At 39.0% G+C, this 19,393-nt stretch overlaps 1 protein-coding gene across 8 annotated transcripts in view; it reads left to right on the plus strand.

Annotated features, from left to right (window-relative positions):
• The window catches only part of THUMPD2 (THUMP domain 2 tRNA and snRNA guanosine methyltransferase), a gene marked incomplete at its 3' end in the record, with an annotated part of 63,415 nt that overhangs the window by 12,792 nt on the left and 31,230 nt on the right, over window positions 1-19,393 (plus strand). For 6 of the 8 annotated variants that reach the window (XM_082427796.1, XM_082427799.1, XM_082427797.1 and 3 more), the window contains 3 exons: window positions 6,077-6,164; window positions 13,399-13,470; window positions 13,966-14,080. In XM_082427796.1, coding sequence (XP_082283922.1) covers window positions 6,077-6,164; window positions 13,399-13,470; window positions 13,966-14,080 — 275 coding nt within the window. The remainder of the gene's footprint in view (window positions 1-6,076; window positions 6,165-13,398; window positions 13,471-13,965; window positions 14,081-19,393) is intronic. The other 2 variants (XM_082427795.1, XM_082427800.1) reach the window with 2 other exon arrangements.

Here is a 19,393-nt window from a genome sequence, read left to right on the forward strand (position 1 = left end):
CGAAGTGTGTTGATTAAAACAGTTCGCCATTGTGTGAGGCAAGGGAGGCGTATGAAGAACTGAAAAGCAGATAGCGGTGGACGAGAGAAGTGACGGTGGAGGTCAGAAACCGTAACCTGGTGACCCTGACAAGAGAAGAAAGTCAGAAGTGATGGAACAGAGGACAGAGCAGCCATCGAGTTTGAGGGACACACAAAAATGTGTATCTTAGTAGCACATCACCTGGTACAGTAAGCATAGTGGATAAGAACCATGGACTTCAGTTCCCCCTTCTCCACAAAATAACTCTGTGAGTTGGGGCATATTATCACATTCCTCTGCTATAAAATCAGGAAAAGGATGGTATCTACTTCCTAGCTTTGTAGTTGGGATTAAATGAGATAACACATATGAAAATGAGATAACTGCTTTTATGATAGAGTAAGTGGTAAATAAATTTCAGCTATTCTATTTTTAAACAGATCAGCAACTAGGGAGGGAAGGGGAAAAGCATTTACCAGCGTAAGATTAATTCATTCAATTAATTTCAAGTGAAATTATCTAATAAGTTCTTACTCTGTGCTAAGCATTGTGCTACATATCCAGTGTTCGAAGATGAGTAAGATGGTTATTAAACACAAGGAATTCACTCTAGTGGGAGAACAGATATGTGGTCAGTGCTTGATTGGAATTAGAAAAGAGGACCTAACTGATGGAGGACAGGTGAGCAAAAGAACACAGAAGAGTATCACTCAGTGTATCACTTAAATGGAGAATAATAAGCAAGGATATCTCAAGCGGACAAGAGAAGGAAAGGATCTTACAAGCAAGGAACTGCATGTGCAGAGGCGTGGAGGTGTGAGGAGGCTTGAGGTACATGGGGGACAGCAAGTAGTTTCGGTATAGATGGGACAGGGAATGCATAGGGAGAGTGGTAGAAAAGGAGACAGAGGATTGGGAATGAGTCATGAAGTGTCTTATAAGCCGGGTTAAATAATTTGAGTTTTATTCTAAAAGCAGTAAGAATTTGAAGCAGAAAAGTGTTGTGATTAGGTTTGTGATTTTTAAAAAATTACCAAGGAAATTATATTTTAAAGTGGAAGGGAAATAAAAAAGGGGGGGTTAAACTCTTATACTGGTTCAGGCAATGAATGATGAAGAAATGAACTAAGGCAAAGTTGGGGGTAATAAAAAGGTAATAATAAAACATTCAAGAAAATGTTAGGGAGTCTAGAATAACTTCCAGATATCTGATTTTGGCAACCAAGAGACACTGGTGTCAGTCACTGAAATATAAAATGTGGGGAAAGGAAGTAGTTGTGTGTTCAGTGAAACATGTCCAAGTAGATATTTAAAGTTGCAGCTCTGGAGTTCAGGTGACAAGTCTCAGCTGGAGATGTAGATGAGATTACCCAGTACATAGATGGTAAGTGGCCTAAGAAAATGAAGACGTATATCAAGAGAGTAAATACAGGGAAAGGAGAGTGTACTTAGTTTATATCTGTAAATTTTGCAGTACTTAAAGAACCTCCAGGTAAAAGGTGTCCAAACACACGTTTGAAGATAAAGATCTGGGATTCAGGGGACAAATCTAGGCTAGAGAGATGTAGGTGAGAATGTCTTCAACTTGCTGATAGACGGTGTGTAAGAGAAAAAAAGAAGAAATGCACGTAAGAAGATCAAAAAGCACCTTTATTTTTTTTTTTAACATCTTTATTGGAGTATAATTGCTTTACAATGGTGTGTTAGTTTCTGCTTTATAACAAAGTGAATCAGCTATACATATACATATATCCCCATATCTCCTCCCTCTTGCATCTCCCTCCCACCCTCCCTATCCCACCCCTCTAGGTGGTCACAAAGCACCGAGCTGATCTCCCTGTGCTATGTGGCTGCTTCCCACTAGCTATCTGTTTTACATTTGGTAGTGTATATATGTCCATGCCACTCACTCACTTCGTCCCAGCTTACCCTTCCCCCTCCCTGTGTCCTCAAGTCCATTCTCTCCGTCTGCATCTTTATTCCTGTCCTGCCCCTAGGTTCTTCAGAACCTTTTTTTTTTTTTTTTTTAGATTCCATAGATATGTGTTAGCATATGGTATTTGTTTTTCTCTTTCTGACTTCACTCTGTATGACAGACTCAAGGTCCATCCACCTCACTACAAATAACTCAATTTCATTTCTTTTTATGGCTGAGTAATATTCCATTGTATATATATGCCACATCTTCTTTATCCATTCATCTGTCGATGGACACTTAGGTTGCTTCCATGTCCTGGCTACTGTAAATAGTGCTGCAATGAACATTGTGGTACATGACTCTTTTTGAATTATGGTTTTCTCAGGGTATATGCCCAGTAGTGGGATTGCTGGGTCATATGGTAGTTCTATTTTTAGTTTTTTAAGGAACCTCCACACTGTTCTCCATAGTGGCTGTATCAATTTACATTCCCACCAACAGTGCAAGAGGTTTCCCTTTTCTCCACACCCTCTCCAGCATTTATTGTTTGTAGATTTTTTGATGATGGCCATTCTGACCAGTGTGAGGTGATACCTCATTGTAGTTTTGATTTGCATTTCTCTAATGATTAGTGATGTTGAGCATCCTTTCATGTGTTTGTTGGCAATCTGTATATCTTCCTTGGAGAAATGTCTGTTTAGGTCTTCTGCCCATTTTTGGATTGGGTTGTTTGTTTTTTTGATATTGAGTTGCATGAGCTGCTTGTAAATTTTGGAGATTAATCCTTTGTCAGTTGCTTCATTTGCACATATTTTCTCCCATTCTGAGGATTGTCTTTTCTCTCTCTTTTTTTTTAATAAATTTATTTATTTATTTATTTATTTATTTATTTACTTATTTATTTTTGGCTGCGTTGGGTCTTCGTTGCTGCGCGCGGGCTTTCCATAGTTGTGGCGAGTGGGGGCTACTCTTCGTTGCGGTGCGTGGGCTTCTTATTGTGGTGGCTTCTCTTGTTGCAGAGCACGGGCTCTAGGCGCACGGGCTTCAGTAGTTGTGGCATGCGGGCTCAGTCGTTGTGGCGCACAGGCTTAGTAGCTCCGCGGCATGTGGGATCTTCCCGGACCAGGGCTCGAACCCGTGTCCCCTGCATTGACAGGCAGATTCCTAACCACTGCACCACCATGGAAGTCCTGTCTTTTCATCTTGTTTATGGTTTCCTTTGCTTTGCAAAAGCTTTTAAGTTTCATTAGGTCCCATTTGTTTATTTGTGTTTTTATTTCCATTTCTCTAGGAGATGGGTCAAAAGGATCTTGCTGTGATTTATGTCATAGAGTGTTCTGCCTGTGTTTTCCTCTAAGAGTTTTATAGTGTCTGGCCTTATATTTATGTCTTTAATCCATTTTGAGTTTATTTTTGTGTATGGTGTTAAGGAGTGTTCTAATTTCATTCTTTTACATGTAGCTGTCCAGTTTTCCCAGCACCACTTATTGAAGAGTCTCTCTCTTCTCCATTGTATATTCATGTTTCCTTTATCAAAGATAAGGTGACCATACGTGCGTGGGTTTATCTCTGGGCTTTCTATCCTGTTCCATTGATCTGTATTTCTGTTTTTGTGCCAGTACCATACTGTCTTGATTACTGTAGCTTTGTAGTATAGTCTGAAGTCCGGGAGCCTGTTTCCTCCAGCTCCGTTTTTCTTTCTCAAGATTGCTCTGGCTATTCGGGGTCTTTTGTGTTTCCATACAAATCGTGAAATTTTTTTGTTCTAGTTCTGTGAAAAATGCCATTGGTAGTTTGATAGGGATGGCGTTGAATCTGTAGATTGCTTTGGGTAGTATAGTCATTTTCACAGTGTTGATTCTTACAGTCCAAGAACATGGTATATCTCTCCATCTGTTTGTATCTTTAATTTCTTTCATTAGTGTCTTATAGTTGTCTGCATACAGGTCTTTTGTCTCCTTAGGTAGGTTTATTCCTAGGTATTTTATTCTTTTTGTTGCAATAGTAAATGGGAGTATTTCCTCAATTTCTCTTTCAGATTTTTCATCATTAGTGTATAGGAATGCCAGAGATTTCTGTGCATTAATTTTGTATCCTGCTACTTTACCAAATTCATTGATTAGCTCTAGTAGTTTTCTGGTAGCATCTTTAGGATTCTGTATGTATAGTTTCATGTCATCTGCAAACAGTGACAGTTTTACTTCTTCTTTTCCGATTTGGATTCCTTTTATTTCTTTTTCTTCTCTGATTGCTGTGGCTAAAACTTCCAAAACTATGTTGAATAATAGTGGTGAGAGTGGACAACCTTGTCTTGTTCCTGATCTTAGAGGAAATGGTTTCAGTTTTTCACCATTGAGAACAATGTTAGCCATGGGTTTGTCATATACGGCCTTTATTATGTTGAGGTAAGTTCCCTCTATGCCTACTTTCTGGAAGAAAAAACACCTTTATTTTTGTACTAGGGTACAAGCCAGCTAAACTCTGATTAAACACATCAGCGGATTTTACCAAAGTAGGGAATTATTTTTATTTTCAAGGAGTTTATTTCTGAACACTTCTTTCCCCCGAATAATTTTATTTTTACTGACATAATGAGCCCATTTTGTTGACGTAATAGCAGATTAATTTTGCCCAAGTTTAAGCAAAATAAGAATACATTCACTTTTGTCACATATTAATAGAATTGGCTTCCATAAAATAAAACCTCTATTAGTAAAAATATGCACATAATGGCTAAAAATTTAAAAGGTTCTACATAAATCTCTGATGCCTAGAAAAGCACTTTGTAATATATACGGACAAAGACAGTTTTCTGTACCAATTCTCTCTCTCTCTCTCTCTCTGTGTTTGTGTGTAGAGTGAAAATAATCTCTCCATTTTGGTTTTTAACTAATGTGTTTTGTAGCAAGATAATTGCTGCACTTAGCCTGCAGAAGCAAGGTTCATTGATCAAAATATTTTATAGTCTTTCTACCTGCAAAGTTTATATCCCAGATTCCAAATCTATGGATATAGTACTATTTACAATGTGAATTTTTATTTCCTGAAAAACCTTTCAAGAGAAAAAAAAAAAAACAACTCTCATGGGTTTACCATTCAGGGCTTCCTTGTTATAATAGTAACTATGCAATTATACTGTTTTATTTGATAAGGTATTTACAATTACCTCATTTCATTCTAAGATCTTAAGAGGCTTGCAGTAAATACACACAAAACAGGATAACTTAAAGTCAAAGAAAGAGCAGAAATAAAACGATGAAAGGAAATAGGGTTTGGAAAACACTGTGGCTTTGTGTAATGTTAGTAGAATAGCCCCTTAGTGGCTTTGGAACAAGCCTACCCCCAAAACAACCAGACACTGATTCTTGAAATCATACCGTAATGTCTTACCAACAAATTGTATACATGAAATAGAAAAGTGCATTGATATTTCCAAGGAAATGCTTGTTCATTGCATTAGAAACATAAAAGTAATATTCTGAAAATTTGTATCAAATCTGGAAACACTGATAGTAGCAATGATTAGGTAGAGGATAAAGTATAAAGTGATACATAATGGAGACCAGTGAACTCATTGGAGAGATGTCTGCTTCAGCCCTTCGTTCGATAAATTATCTTAGGCAATACAATGTCATGCTTCATTCCATCTCTTGAGAAAGATGCAAATGAGCAAAAAGCAAACTTACAAAAGGGAACTTTTAGAAAACATATTTCAAGGGTTAGCATCCATTCAGCCCTGCTTCCTATACTACATCTATATCACAATGCAGTCTGTTCCTCTTGATGACTCCAGATCAGCAAGGAAAGGTCTAGTCCGTGTGGCAAGTCAGGGAAGTATATAAACACTTTAGGAAGATTTCCCTCATGTGATTAAATTTTTATAAGTTAAACACATAAGGGTTTAAATTTCACTTATCTAAAAAATTTACCTTTCTGAAATACCACACTGGCTGGTTAGACAAGGTGCCAATTAGAGAAGGTAATTTTGTAATAAGGTTAAATATTCTCTAACAGGAATTACTTTAGTGCATGTTGTATGAACTTGTTAAAATGAGGTACAGATATGAATGGGTTAATTATTTTTGTTTACATCATATTCTTTAACATACAGTAATATTGGGTGTTCTTTTCTTTTAGGGTTCCTTTAGCCAGCAGAGCTTACATCAAGACAGCAGGACTGAGATCTACCATAGCGTGGGCAATGGCCTCTCTCGCAGAAATTAAGGTAAGGAAACCGTTCTCATTCTTATTAATGTAATAGCAGGGTCCCTTGCATAATTAACTTACACAGTCTCTTATTGATAGTCATCTTTTCTCTTTAGTTCTTCTAACCTTTTTTTTTTTCTTTTTTTCTTTTTCTTTCTTGCCATTACTCTTACGAACTGCAGTGATATGTTTTTATATACTGTTGAACTTCTGAGAGTATTTTGGCTATGAAAAAGCTGAGTCAAAAAGTAGCTACATTTTATTATTCCTAGTCACAATCACATGGCCTGTACAACCTCTACTTCTTAAAATTTAACCAAGATCTTGATCAGTTTTTGTAAATATTCCATGGACATAAGAAAATAATTTTATTTTCTAGTCAGGAGATGGCCTTTATATCTTTATTTACTGTTTTACTGTCTGCTCAGTTCTGAAAGAGGTATTTTGAAATTTATTAGGTTATTACATTTTTTTAAGATTTTGCACTTTTATTAGTTGTTACCTCATTCAGCTGCTGTGTAGTTTGGTTTATACTCTTTTATGACTGTTATTGCTTCATTGTGAAGTGTGCCTCTTTCTTGTTATTAAAGTTTTCATTATCTTGATTTGGAAGTTTACATTTAAATTTCACCATGTCTTATTAATATTTTCACTGTTTTCTTTCTCTTTGCATTTTCCTTTGTAGTAGTTCTTTGACACTGCTTTATTTTCAACTTTGTTTTCAGTGTGTTTTTTTTATAAACACAGAACTCTGTTTTTATCCCACTCTGATAGGCTCTGTCTTTCAATGAGAGAATTCAGTATTATGATAGATACACCTGATTGCATTCCTCCTGTTTTACTCTGTTTGTAACTTCTTACAGTTTATTCTCTTTATTTTTGCTAGTTTAAGCAAGTTAGTCATTTCACTGTTCTCCCTGAGGTTGGATTTTACTTTATGTTCTACTCCATTAATGGCTCCCTCTCCCAGCTCTCTTAATTAAACACATGGGACTCGATTCTAACTTTACACCAAGACATCAACTCTTTTCTTTGCCAAGACACTGTTTTTACCACCAAGACACTCTAATCTTTCCCCTCTTCCGTATCATAAGGTGAGACCTCCGGGGTACTTTTTTCTCTTCTCCTGCCCCACCTTTACTCCTCCCTACAATGAGACTTTTGAAACATTTTCCCCCCTTCCACTCCCAACTCCCAACTACTAGATTGAACTAAATTATTTATTATGTATCAGAATTTCCCTTAAAGCGTGTCCCTCTGTTTCAAAAGTTCTTATTCTGCACTTATATTACACAGCCTATCCTTAATCATTAAGATGTAATGTGTGTAACATACACGTTTCTCTATAAACACACAAAGATATACTGTGAGGTGCATTGCTCCTCGCCTTTGTTCTTCACTTTGAGGCCTCGGCTCAGGTTTATTTGTTGCTTGGTTAGTCTTTTCTTACCTACTTTCCTCAAATGTGGTATTGAGGAATATACTGTCTGGATTCCTATATATCCTCCAACTTCTTCCTTTCAACCTGGGTATCCCCACTTTGGCTAGGTATAAGGATCTTGAGTTGCAGTTCTTTTCTCTCAGAGGTCTGTAGATGCTATTCCATTGTCTTTTCACTTCTGGTGTTCTAGGTGAGCAGTTCACACCAGTGTGATTTTTCTTTTCCATTATGCCTATCTTGTCCTTTCTGCTTGCAAGCTTATAAGAGTTTTCTCTTTAATCCTCTAAAGTTCAGGACTATCACCAGGATGTAAATACTTATGTAAGAGCCAGAGCTCGGTGAGTCTGACTGTCTGAGTTCTAATTCTGGCTCTACCACTTACTGGCTGGGAAACTTTAGGTAAGATAACTTAACATCTCTGTGCCTAAGTTTCTCATTTGCAAGATGAAAATAATAATCTCATAGGGTCATGTGAGGACTAAGTGAATTAGCATTTATCAAGTGATTAGAACAATGCCTAGCATATAGAAAGTATGTAAGTGTTGACTTCTGCTATAGTAATGTCGGGGAGGTGAAGACTTCCCCCCTACCCCTCTTGAGTTCTTTTGGCTGGTCTAATAATTAAATTGACACAAGACAGATTAATAGGAGGAAAAAAAATTTAATTTGTTTGCATGGAAGTCTAATAGAAATGGGACCCCTGAAGTGACCAAAGCAGGCTGTCTATGTATTATTTTTAGACAAAGAAACAATTATTTGTGAAGATTTAATGAAACAAAGGGGCTTGTGCTTGTGGTAGCAGACTAATGAAGAACTAACAAAGTTTGTTTATCCAGCTTTCTTAGCCTTCAGTTCCCTAACTCTGGTGACAAGGATGCTTTCTATCTCCTCCCAGTAGTGGGAGGATACCTTCACAAGGGAAATTTAGTTCCTGCTTTCAGGGGGAAAGGAGGTGATCAGAGTGTCTTTTTCTTTCTTTTCCTTCTTTGTTAATATCACTTCTTTTTACTGGCTGTTTCTCAAGTAACTTTAATTCAAGATCATCAATATGCCATTGAAGCATATTTTGGGGTGGCCTGCTCTGGACCCCAACAGTAATAATAATCATAGTTATAATAATTATTATTTGGAATGTATAATTATAAAAATACCATTTTTTTCCTCCACCTCAGGCACTCTTTCGTGCATTATTTACTTAATTATTATTTCCTCAATTATTCTGCTTTAGTGCCTTTAACCTTAAACTACTTCCTTTTTTCTGCTTCTGGAATTCCTGTGATAAACATGTTAAGCTTCCTTTCTCACATGCTCTCCATCTCTTTATATTTTGGCTCTGCATTTTGAGTTATTCTTGGATATTTTCTTAGAAACTATAACAAGAGTCACAAAGATGTGCTCTACTTTATTTAGTGAAATGTTTAGCTTTAAAATCATGGTCTTTTTTAGCTTTGGAAAATTGTGTGTGTGTGTGCTGTATTTGCTATCTCTAGAAGCTCTTACTTTTTTTCGCATATTTATCTGTTCCCTCCAAAAGTTTCGTTTCACTAGATATGTGTTCTCTTTGCTCTATGTTCTCTCTAGGTTTTGAGGGACCTCCTCCCCTTAGATGTGTCATTATTTTTCTTTGTTGGCTCACTGGGGCTCAAGTGTGGTTAGTAAAGTATTTTAAATGGCTGGAATCCAGTAAGTGGTAAAAGGCAAGTGGATCTCTGGCACCCCTGGGTTTGGTAGTGTAAGGAGACTGTCAGCCATGCTGAGGCACTCGGTGAAAACTCTTCTATGCGCTGGTCTCCCTGCAGGTCCACAGATCTCTGAAGACCAGGTTTTTCCCTGATTCCAGTGATTTCCCCTCTGGGTTCAGCGCCGGTCTCTAATCACCCACCCAGCCCATGGCGAGGAGACCTCGCACTGGGTCCTTCTCCTGGGACCTCAGCAGAGCCCAGGGCGTCTCCTAGCGCCGGTTGCCTCTGGCTCTGAGCACCATTTGCCTCAGAAGTAAATAGCTCAGAGCTGAGGGAAAAAGGAGAGAGCTATTCCCATATTACCACGTTCCCAGAATCCATGATTTTCTTTTTTATTTGATTTACATCTTTAGCCTAAATTTCTTTTAGTAAGGAGAGAGGGGTATGGTAACAGTTTATTTTTTCCCAAACTTCCAGTGATGTCACCACAGTTTACATTTACATAATAAATTTATATAACCACCTACACATTTGAAATGTTACCTTTATCTGATCTAAACATACAGTTTTCAGAAATACAGAAAGTAAACGATCGAAAATATCCACAGGGACTTCCCTGGTGGCGCAGTGGTTGGGAGTCCGCCTGCCAATGCAGGGGGCACGGGTTCCAGCCCTGGACCGGGAGGATCCCACATGCCGCAGAGCAGCTAAGCCCGTGCACCACAACTACTGAGCCTGCGCTCTAGAGCCCACAAGCCACAACTACTGAGCGCATGTGCCACAACTACTGAAGCCCACACGCCTAGAGCCCGTGCTCCACAACAAGAGAAGCCACCGCAATGAGAAGCCTGCGCACCGCAACGAAGAGTAGCCCCCGCTCACCGCAACTAGAGAAAGACCGCGCACAGCAACAAAGACCCAATGCAGCCAAAAATAAATAAATAAATAAATTTATTAAAAAAAAAAAAAAAGAAAATATCCACAGATAATACTCAATGAAATTTTTCCCTTTTGTCAGTTTGTCCTGCTAGGACCGAACGTAAAAATTTTCTCTAATGTGACCACCAACAAAGAAGGTCTGTTAAAGTAGGTGAGAAATAGCGCAGCAGGGTTCTTCTGGGGGGGATGCAGTGATGACCCACCGTGTAAGTGATCCCAGCATCCAGCGTTGATCCAGGCCCCTCTTTGGAGCTTGGTACCCAGAGCAGTGCACAGGCAGCTCAACCTCAGGTAGGCCAGCGCCACGAAAAATGAAACTTAAGTCTGGGGTCGTTAGATATTTTTCATGTTTACTATAAACTGTTCTTCCTGTATATCATAACAAGTAAGGAAAACCAAGTTCTATAAATCTCAGTTATTCTTTTAAGCATATGGAAATACTTCTCTGCTTCTGCCTGTGTACCCAAATATCATGGCTAGAAAAGGTCCTACAGTAAAATAGACATTGAAAGATACTTAAGGTCAAATTACCTCATTGAACAGGGACCATCGGGGAGAAAGAACACAGTGTTTGGCACATTTTAAGATCTTAATAAAAATCAGTTCTTATACCACTATTAATCTTAAAGTTGCCATTTAAATCATTATTCTTTTTGTTACTCTCTGCCCCTTCATGGGAGACCCATGTGATACTCTCCGTAATTTCGTGCCAGGGGAAAGTCTCTCTCTTTCTTGAAGGACATTTTGTTTCTTTCCATCAGGTACCCCCTGGCTCTGACTGAAACCTGGCTGTCCTCTGAGTGTTCTGCCTCCTCTGTAGACAGACCAAGGGACCGCTGGGCCTGGAGGTGGGGTAGGTGTCCTGCTTGGCCTCGTCGCCCCTTCTGCCCCAGATCTCTCACTGCCTTAGAAGCGCATGCCATCAGATTATCCCGGTGTCTACAGATCTCTTCCTATCTTTTCTGCAATGCTATAGACCATTACTCCTGTCATAATTCTTTATGACCTCAGTGTCCGCTCTGTAGTCTGATCCCTTAGTGTCCTGGCTTCCCTACCTCTAATGATCTGCCTTAGTCACATCCTAGACTTTATCATACCCAGAAGGGTATACCTTCCAAAATCTCAGATTCAAGAATCCTGCTGTTAACCTCCTTCTCTTTCCCATTCACTTCCTCTTGTGCCCTAAAGCAGTTCTTTAACCCCGTGGGACCTCTAGTAGGTGACCCTACTCACCACCTGTCCTCAGCCCTCCTTCACAGCTTGGATTTTATGTTCTATCATTACAGTCATTTCTTGACCATACTTTTAATTCTCTTACTTCTTAATTGACTTAAATATTGGAATCAGAAGAGAACTTTAACATGTTCTCCCCACCAAGTTTACCGACATATTGGAATCTACACCCTCATACTTTGCCTTGCCATCATTATAATAAATGAACTGTCCTTGTTTCACTCCATTACTTGTGTACTGGATTCCATTCCCTCTTGCCTACTTGAGGACATTTTTCTCTACTAGGTCATTCCCATCAGCATGTACACATGCTGTAATATCTTGCAACTTAAAAAAGAATTAACCCTCTCCTGAATCCACATTCTCCATCAGCTACCACCCCCTTCTCTGCTTCCCTTTACAGAGAAACTTAAAACTAGCTGTCCATATTTGGTGCCTACTTCTTCTCTTCCCACTCTTTCTCGTGCCCGCTTCCCTCAGGTTCTCATCGCCAGCACTCCACTGAAAGAGCTCATCTTGCTTAATCTACTAGCATGTGGACACTGTCGTCACTCCGTCTTGAAATGGGTGTTTCCACTTTGTTTCAGGACCACTCTAGGTTCTGCGTCAGGATGTGCTGCTGTCAGTGTGCACTGCTGCATCTTCATCTACCAAATGTCTGTACTTAGGAGATCACCGGCGTCCAGCCCATAGACTGTTCTTTTCTAACTTCTCTTGCTTCCCAGATGGCTCATCCAGTTTTGATGCTTTAAGTACCATTTATAAACTAACAACCACGGTTCCCAAATTTATATCTGTGGCCTGAACCTCTCCTCTGAACTCCAGGTGCTTAAGTCCACTTGACATCCATGCTTGGTCTAAGAGGTATCTCAAAATGAACAAGTCCAGAACTATACTCTTGTCTCCCTTGTAGCTTTTCCTCCCCAACACTTCCCAGCTCAGTAACAGGCAGCTCGTCTTCCTGATGCTCAGGTCAAAAACTTCAGTCACTCCAGACCGTTGTCATTCTTTAACATGCCACATGCAATCCATCCTGTTGGTTCTACCTTTAAAATATTCCCAGAATCCAACTACTTCTCCCCACTTCCACCAGCATCACTCTTTATGCAAGCCACCGTTACCTCTGCCTGGATTCCCTAACTAGCCTCCCTGTAACACTCTTAGCCTTCTGTGATCCGTTCTCGACAGAGCAGCCAGAATGGTCCCTTTGAAATGTAACATCATGTTACTTCTGCTCAGTTTCCCTCCAGTAGCTTCCCACCCTTCCGCATAGAACCAGACCCCTTATAACACCTACGAGATCTGACGTGATGCGACCCCACCCCAGCCCCACTGCCCAGATGGGAGAGTTCTTAGTTTTTTCTCCAGATTTCCTGTTCTCCTCTCAGGTACAGCTAGGATGACACTTTCCTGACCCCTTCAAATTGTGTGTGTCATGTGACTGACATGCTTTCCCCAATTAAATGTTGGTGGAAATGATGTATGTCACTTCCAGATGGCACCTTTAAAAGCCGGTGCCTGATTTGCTTTCTTTCCCTCTGCCACAGCGGTGGCCGTGCTCCAGGTGGCGACCACTTCACTGTGTGACATGCTGAGTGAGGAGCGGAAGCCCCAGGTGTCATTCTGTGGGCATGCAGCGTGAGCTACACGGTGTTTTAAGCCTGTAGGACTTGGTGGCTGTGACTGCACGCGGTGTAATGCAGCCCATCCTGATGAAGTAGTCTGGCCACCTCTCTGACGTCATCACCACCTTTCCCCTCTCACTCACTGCGCTTTGGCCACACTGGTCTCCTTCCTAATCTTTAAATGTGTCAAGCATACCTGCCCTGGGGCTTTAACTACCTGAAATTCCTAATAAAGTATAGAAAGGAGTCTTTACTCTGAAATATGGATTCCTCAAGTGTTAGGTTTCTTTTATAATAGATTTAATGACAGCAAATCAACATTTCTGTCTATAGGCTGGTGCAGTTGTTTTAGATCCAATGTGTGGACTTGGAACAATACTTTTGGAAGCTGCTAAAGAATGGCCAGTAAGTTCTAAAGTTTGGTAAACCAGGCAATGTTTTACGTTAATCAGTGTGTGTGTGTATTCACTTACCAATTATGTACAGGTAGACTGTCTATTTAGGGATTATTTTTTAATTATACAAGTTGCTATATAACTGTAATAAAAATAGACTCTGAAGGGTTAATTAAATTGCTGTGTTGTTTCTTTAAATACTGTGATAAATTTAGGAAAATATGATAGAAATACAATAATTAGTCATGACCTAGATTATATAAATCCCTAAATTCCTTAGACATTTGTAATTGTAAAATATTATTAACAGTTTTTAAAATTTTAACAAAAACTTCTCAGTTTTTTGCCCATGAATGTCATTTTAAAGAAATATTCTAAATTTGTTTTAACCTGAATTAACAAATCTATTAATTTCATTTTCATCATTGAAAATGCAAGTAGATTTTCTTAACTACATAAAATATGGGTTTATTTATACTTATAATATGAATTTCTTCCCTCATAGGATGTGTATTACGTGGGTGCTGATGTCAGTGACTCACAGTTGCTAGGTGCATGTGACAATCTGAAAGCTGCAGGCCTTAAGGATAAAATTGAGTTACTTAAAGTCTCTGTGATAGGTAAGATATTAAAAATGCAAACATTTGGGGGAAATGAACATTTGCAAATACATTTAGAATCATAATGTAAAACAGGACTCACTTTTCATATATAAAGGTTGAATTGTTTATACTCTGTAATATATCTGTGGCGCCAATACTCAGTTTACTTCCAATGTGATAATTGTAACTTTTTAATTTTTCGAATGATTCATGATCAGGAACAGTATTTATGTAGTTTCCCTAAGCACGTAAGTAAAAGCATGCCTTCTTAAGATGTGTTTGTTGCATCTGAACCATTTCTCACATCATAACCAGGGATCACTTAGTATAGGCATAAAATAAACAGAATAATAATAATAATAATAGCTCTGTGGATTCTTTCAGATAAAGTGTATATGAAATGTTTTGAATTACCCTACCTTTTCCTTGCCTCATTGGACAGTATTCCTGTAATATAGGGAGTGAGGTGACCAACTATCCCAGTTTGCTAAACCAGTACTACTTTCAGGGCTAAAACCGGGGAAGTCTGGGGCAAACCAGGACAATTGGTCACCCTGTTAGGTAGAGGGAAACCATTACTCCCAGTTTACTGATGCGGAATCAGCAGCAAGAAACATGACGAGGAATCAAGTCTGTGGAGTCCAAAATAATATTTCCCTGAGGCCCAAGGTATTTAGACTGTGTGAGAGAAGCCTCACATTCCTTCTTTTTTTCCCTTAGTGCACCTTTCTCCCTTAAAAGTGACCACATTTAATTCCCAGCTAAGAAAATCGTATTCTCTTGACATGAGAATGAGAGAATAGGTGGTAGATAAGTCCCAGTATTGAATCTGTAATCTAGAGGAACAGAATATTGTTTAAACAGATTTTTATTATAGTAAAAAAGTAGTAGAGATGAGTTATTAACAAGAAGAAAATGTTAGGATAACTTTTATATAAATGCATAATAAAGCAGCATCACCAAACGTAAAACAGATAGCTAGTGGGAAGCAACCACATAGCACAGGGAGATCAGCTCGGTGCTTTGTGACCACCTAGAGAGGTGGGATAGGGAGGGTGGGAGGGAGGGAGATGCAAGAGGGAAGAGATATGGGAACATATGTATATGTATAACTGATTCACTTTGTTACAAAGCAGAAACTAACACACCATTGTAAAGCAATTATACTCCAATAAAAAAAAAGAAAGAAATGATTAAAAAAAAAAAAAGCAGCGTCAAAGAAGAAATTGTACTGTTGATTGAGATCTCATAGTTGTTTGCTATCAATGACTATCTTTTCAACCTTTCTGTCAAGGTTTTTAACAGGGCTCTGTGCATAAGACACAATTTTCTAGAGGAAGCCGAGGGGTGATTAGACTGAAATCAAGTTTTCATATACCCTAATTTCTTTAAGAAAGCTATTTTTCTGAGACCTTCAAGAAAAATGGAATAGCTCTATAAGTTGTTCCAGAGCAGTGGTTTTTCATACCCTGTACAGTCTCCAAAGTGCCTTAACAGCATGAGGAAGGAAGCACTGATTTGCCCATTAGAACGTTGCTACGCTCCCAACTCCACTTTCATCAGTTCTCATGTTTGGGGCATTTCCCATAAGATTTCACTTTAAAATCAAGTATAAGTGCTCAACTGTTATTAAAAAAACATTTTTTTAAGAAAAAAGTTCTCTATGATACCAAATAGCCAAATAAATCCTACTTTTTTAAAAGATCACTCTAACTGCTGTGTTAAGAAGAGACAATAGTAGGGCAAGGATTGAAACAAAGAGACTAGTTACAAGACTATTGCAATAATCCAGGTAAGAAATGGTGGTGGCTTGGGGCAAAGTGGTATTGGTGGAGGTGTTAAGTAGAGGTCAGAGATGTGTATATATATTTTCTGAAGGTAGAACCAACAGGATTTGCTGGTGGATTAAATGTGAGGAAAAGAACAAGGATCACTGAGCTTTCTGACTTGAGCAGCTAGAGGGTGGTGTTGCCATTTACTGAGTTGGGGAAAACCGCAGGCGGAGCAAGTTGGAGTTTGGGGCCTGTTCAGTTCCACGTGATGATTAGACACCACATGGAGAAGATGTCAGTGTAGTAGGTCAGTATACAGATCTGGAGTTTAGGGGAGAAGATGGACATCACTAGTACAGATAACATTTAAATCCACGAGATCGCCTAGGAAATAAGTACAAATAGAGAAAAGAGAGGCTTTCTCTGAGGATGAGATGCTTCGAGTTCTGGAGGGTGAGAATCTAGTAAAGGAACAGCCAGTGATGAGAAGGTAAGAGAGAATCTGAGGAAGAAGCATCAGCTGTGTCAGATGCTGCCGGTGGTGAAGCAAAATACGGCCTGGCCGTGTCCGTGGAGCAGCAGGAACGCAGACCTGGCCGCCTGAGCGGGTCCTGGAGAGGATGATGGGGGAAGGTGACCTGCAGATGGCGAGTCCTGGTCATTCTTTTGGGCAGTTCGACTGGTAAGGGGCGCTGAGAGATGGGGCGGTAACAAAGTGGTGAGATTAGGCATCAAGCAGGGATTTTTTTTGAAGATAGAATTCACTTTTTTAAAAAAGTACAACACGTTCTTACGCTAAAGAGAATGAACAGATAAACAGGAGAAACTCAACAGTGTAGGAGAGAGAGACTTGCTCATCTGATACACTCCCAGCCCCCAAGAAAGGATGGGACGCAGCGCACAAGTGGCGGGACGGGCACTCCTGGTGACGGGAAGGCAGAGCACGTGAGGATGGAAGTTGTAACAGGTCACACCAGACCAGGTGTGGCCATTATAGTGCACGTTCCCTCAACCTCTGCTGAGGCTGGATATTATCGTTCTATTATGATTTTTTAAACTCTTTACAAATCTGGTAAAAATCTGTAAAATTTACCTTTAATTACTAGTGAGATAAAACCTTTTTCACTTTATGTCATTTGTAGATTTTTCTTTTGTGAATTAATGGTTTTCAAGATAACTTTCTGGAGGAAAGAATAAAACATCTGTTTTAAATTATTTTAACATCACAGCCTTTTAATATTAAAAGTCAGTCTAGGGGGGATTATATATCTTGTGTACGTAGGGGCCAATATTAACTATTTAATAAGTACCCCTTCTTTGCATGCCTCTACTTTAGAGGTGGACATTCTAGCTAGATATAAGTGTTTATTTTCTTTTTTTTTTAACAACTTTATTGGAGTATAACTGCTTTACAATGGTGTGTTAGTTTCTGGTGTATAACAAAGTGAATCAGCTATATGTATACATACATCCCCATATCCCCTCCCTCTTGTGTCTCCCTCCCATCCTCCCTATCCCACCTCTCTAGGTGGTGACAAAGCACCGAGCTGATCTCCCTGTGCTAAGCGGCTGCTTCCCACTAGCTATCTATTTTACATTTGGTAGTGTATATATGTCCACGCCACCCTCTCACTCCGTCCCAGCTTACCCTTCCCCCTCCCCATGTCCTCAAGTCCATTCTCTACATCTGCATCTTTATTCCTGTCCTGCCCCTAGGTTCATCAGAACCTTTTTTTTTTCTTTTAGATTCCATATATGTGTGTTTGTTAGCATATGGTATTTGTTTTTCTCTTTCTGACTTACTTCACTCTGTATGACAGACTCTAGGTCCATACACCTCATTACAAATAACTCAATTTCGTTTCTTTTTATGGCTGAGTAATATTCCATTGTATATACGTGTCACATCTTCTTTATCCATTCATCTGTCAGTGGACACTTGGGTTGCTTCCATGTCCTGGCTATTGTAAATAGTGCTGCAATGAACATATTGGTACATGACTCTTTTTGAATTATGGTTTTCTCAGGGTATATGCCTAGTAGTGGGATTGCTGGGTCGTATGGTAATTCTATTTTTAGTGCTTTAAGGAACCTCCATACTGTTCTCCATAGTGGCTGTATCAATTTACATTCCCACCAACAGTGCAAGAGGGTTCCCTTTTCTCCACACCCTCTCCAGCATTTATTCTTTGTATATTTTCTTCATTAATTTGGTTTTACCTTTTAAAGCTCTAATCATAAGTACAATTTAGAATTGTATTTCTACACAAGGATCTCACACCTCTTACTATAATGAGAGCACATATGAACTTCAGAATCAAATTGAGTATAAATCCTGGATCCACTTCTTCACTATGCGGCCTTCAGCAAAACACTGGACCTCTATGTATTTTCTCATCTATAATATGAAGCTAGTACCTACTTCATAGAGCCGTAGTGAGAATTTATTACATAACTACATGGAGTCCAGTGTCTGACACACAGCATGAATTAAAGACTTCTGTAAGCATGGATACATCTAGGAACATTAGTATTCAATAAATCTCCTACTGTGATTTGTGCTTTTGCAGAATCACTGTCTTCTTTCTCTGTATGCATTAATGGCCTTATTTTTTTCTACTTTTTTAGTAACATTCACTTTATCTTATAACCCTCTACTAATTAATATAAGATGAGATAATCCTTTAACATGCAGAAATTTTGCACGTGTTTATTCCTAAGTTTTGATCATCATGAAAATTTGGAACCAAATGAATATTATGTTGCAGGCTATCTTAGGAAATAATTAGTCATTGATTAGGCTTTTTTAAAATCTACAGAAACACTTACATTCTCAATATAATATATATACAGATTTGAGCAAAAGAAACACACGAATGATTAACTAAAATGACAAAATTATAGGCAGGTGAATAAAGGGGAATGTTTTCACTCCTTCTAACCAGACATTCTGTATAGCCTGTCACATTCAGTGAAAGAGTGTATAATAAGATTATTGGTAATAACTGTGCTTTGTTCTCAGTCACATCTCTGCCTTCGTCTCTACACTTGTAGATATAAGGCATGCTTTTTTCTACACCCATAAGCTCCCCATAATGTGGTTGCATTTTCTTTCTTATTAGTGTGAGTTTTCCTCTAATACCAGTCCTGCCCCTGCTCACCTGGCCCTCAGTGTTCTACTCAGGTGTGTTGTGGCCCACACCATATTCTGCAAGATTCATGAAGCTGCCAGGATGCCCTGGCATTTGGGGAGTCAGGGGGAAGTGTAGGAAGTGATGGGTTAGGTGTGTGTGAAATATGTGTGGGAAATAGGGTGTAAGAAGCTCACCATAGAGAGTTTGAGTGTTTTTGCTACAATGGCTTTATGGTTTATCATATGGTATAAATCCCTTTTTATTATTTGGTAATGCTACTACTCTGTAACAGACTCTTGCAGCAGCAGTTAGGTTTTAAAAGTGCATATTTAATGAAAAAGTAAATACTGAGTTTATATTTCTCAAGAAAGCTGTTGATGAACAGATAACTTGAGTAAAATGTTTATTACCATTTATCATCCACT

This window comes from Balaenoptera physalus (assembly GCF_965194825.1).
Source record: "Balaenoptera physalus genome assembly, chromosome: 15".
NCBI classification, from domain to species: domain Eukaryota; kingdom Metazoa; phylum Chordata; class Mammalia; order Artiodactyla; family Balaenopteridae; genus Balaenoptera; species Balaenoptera physalus.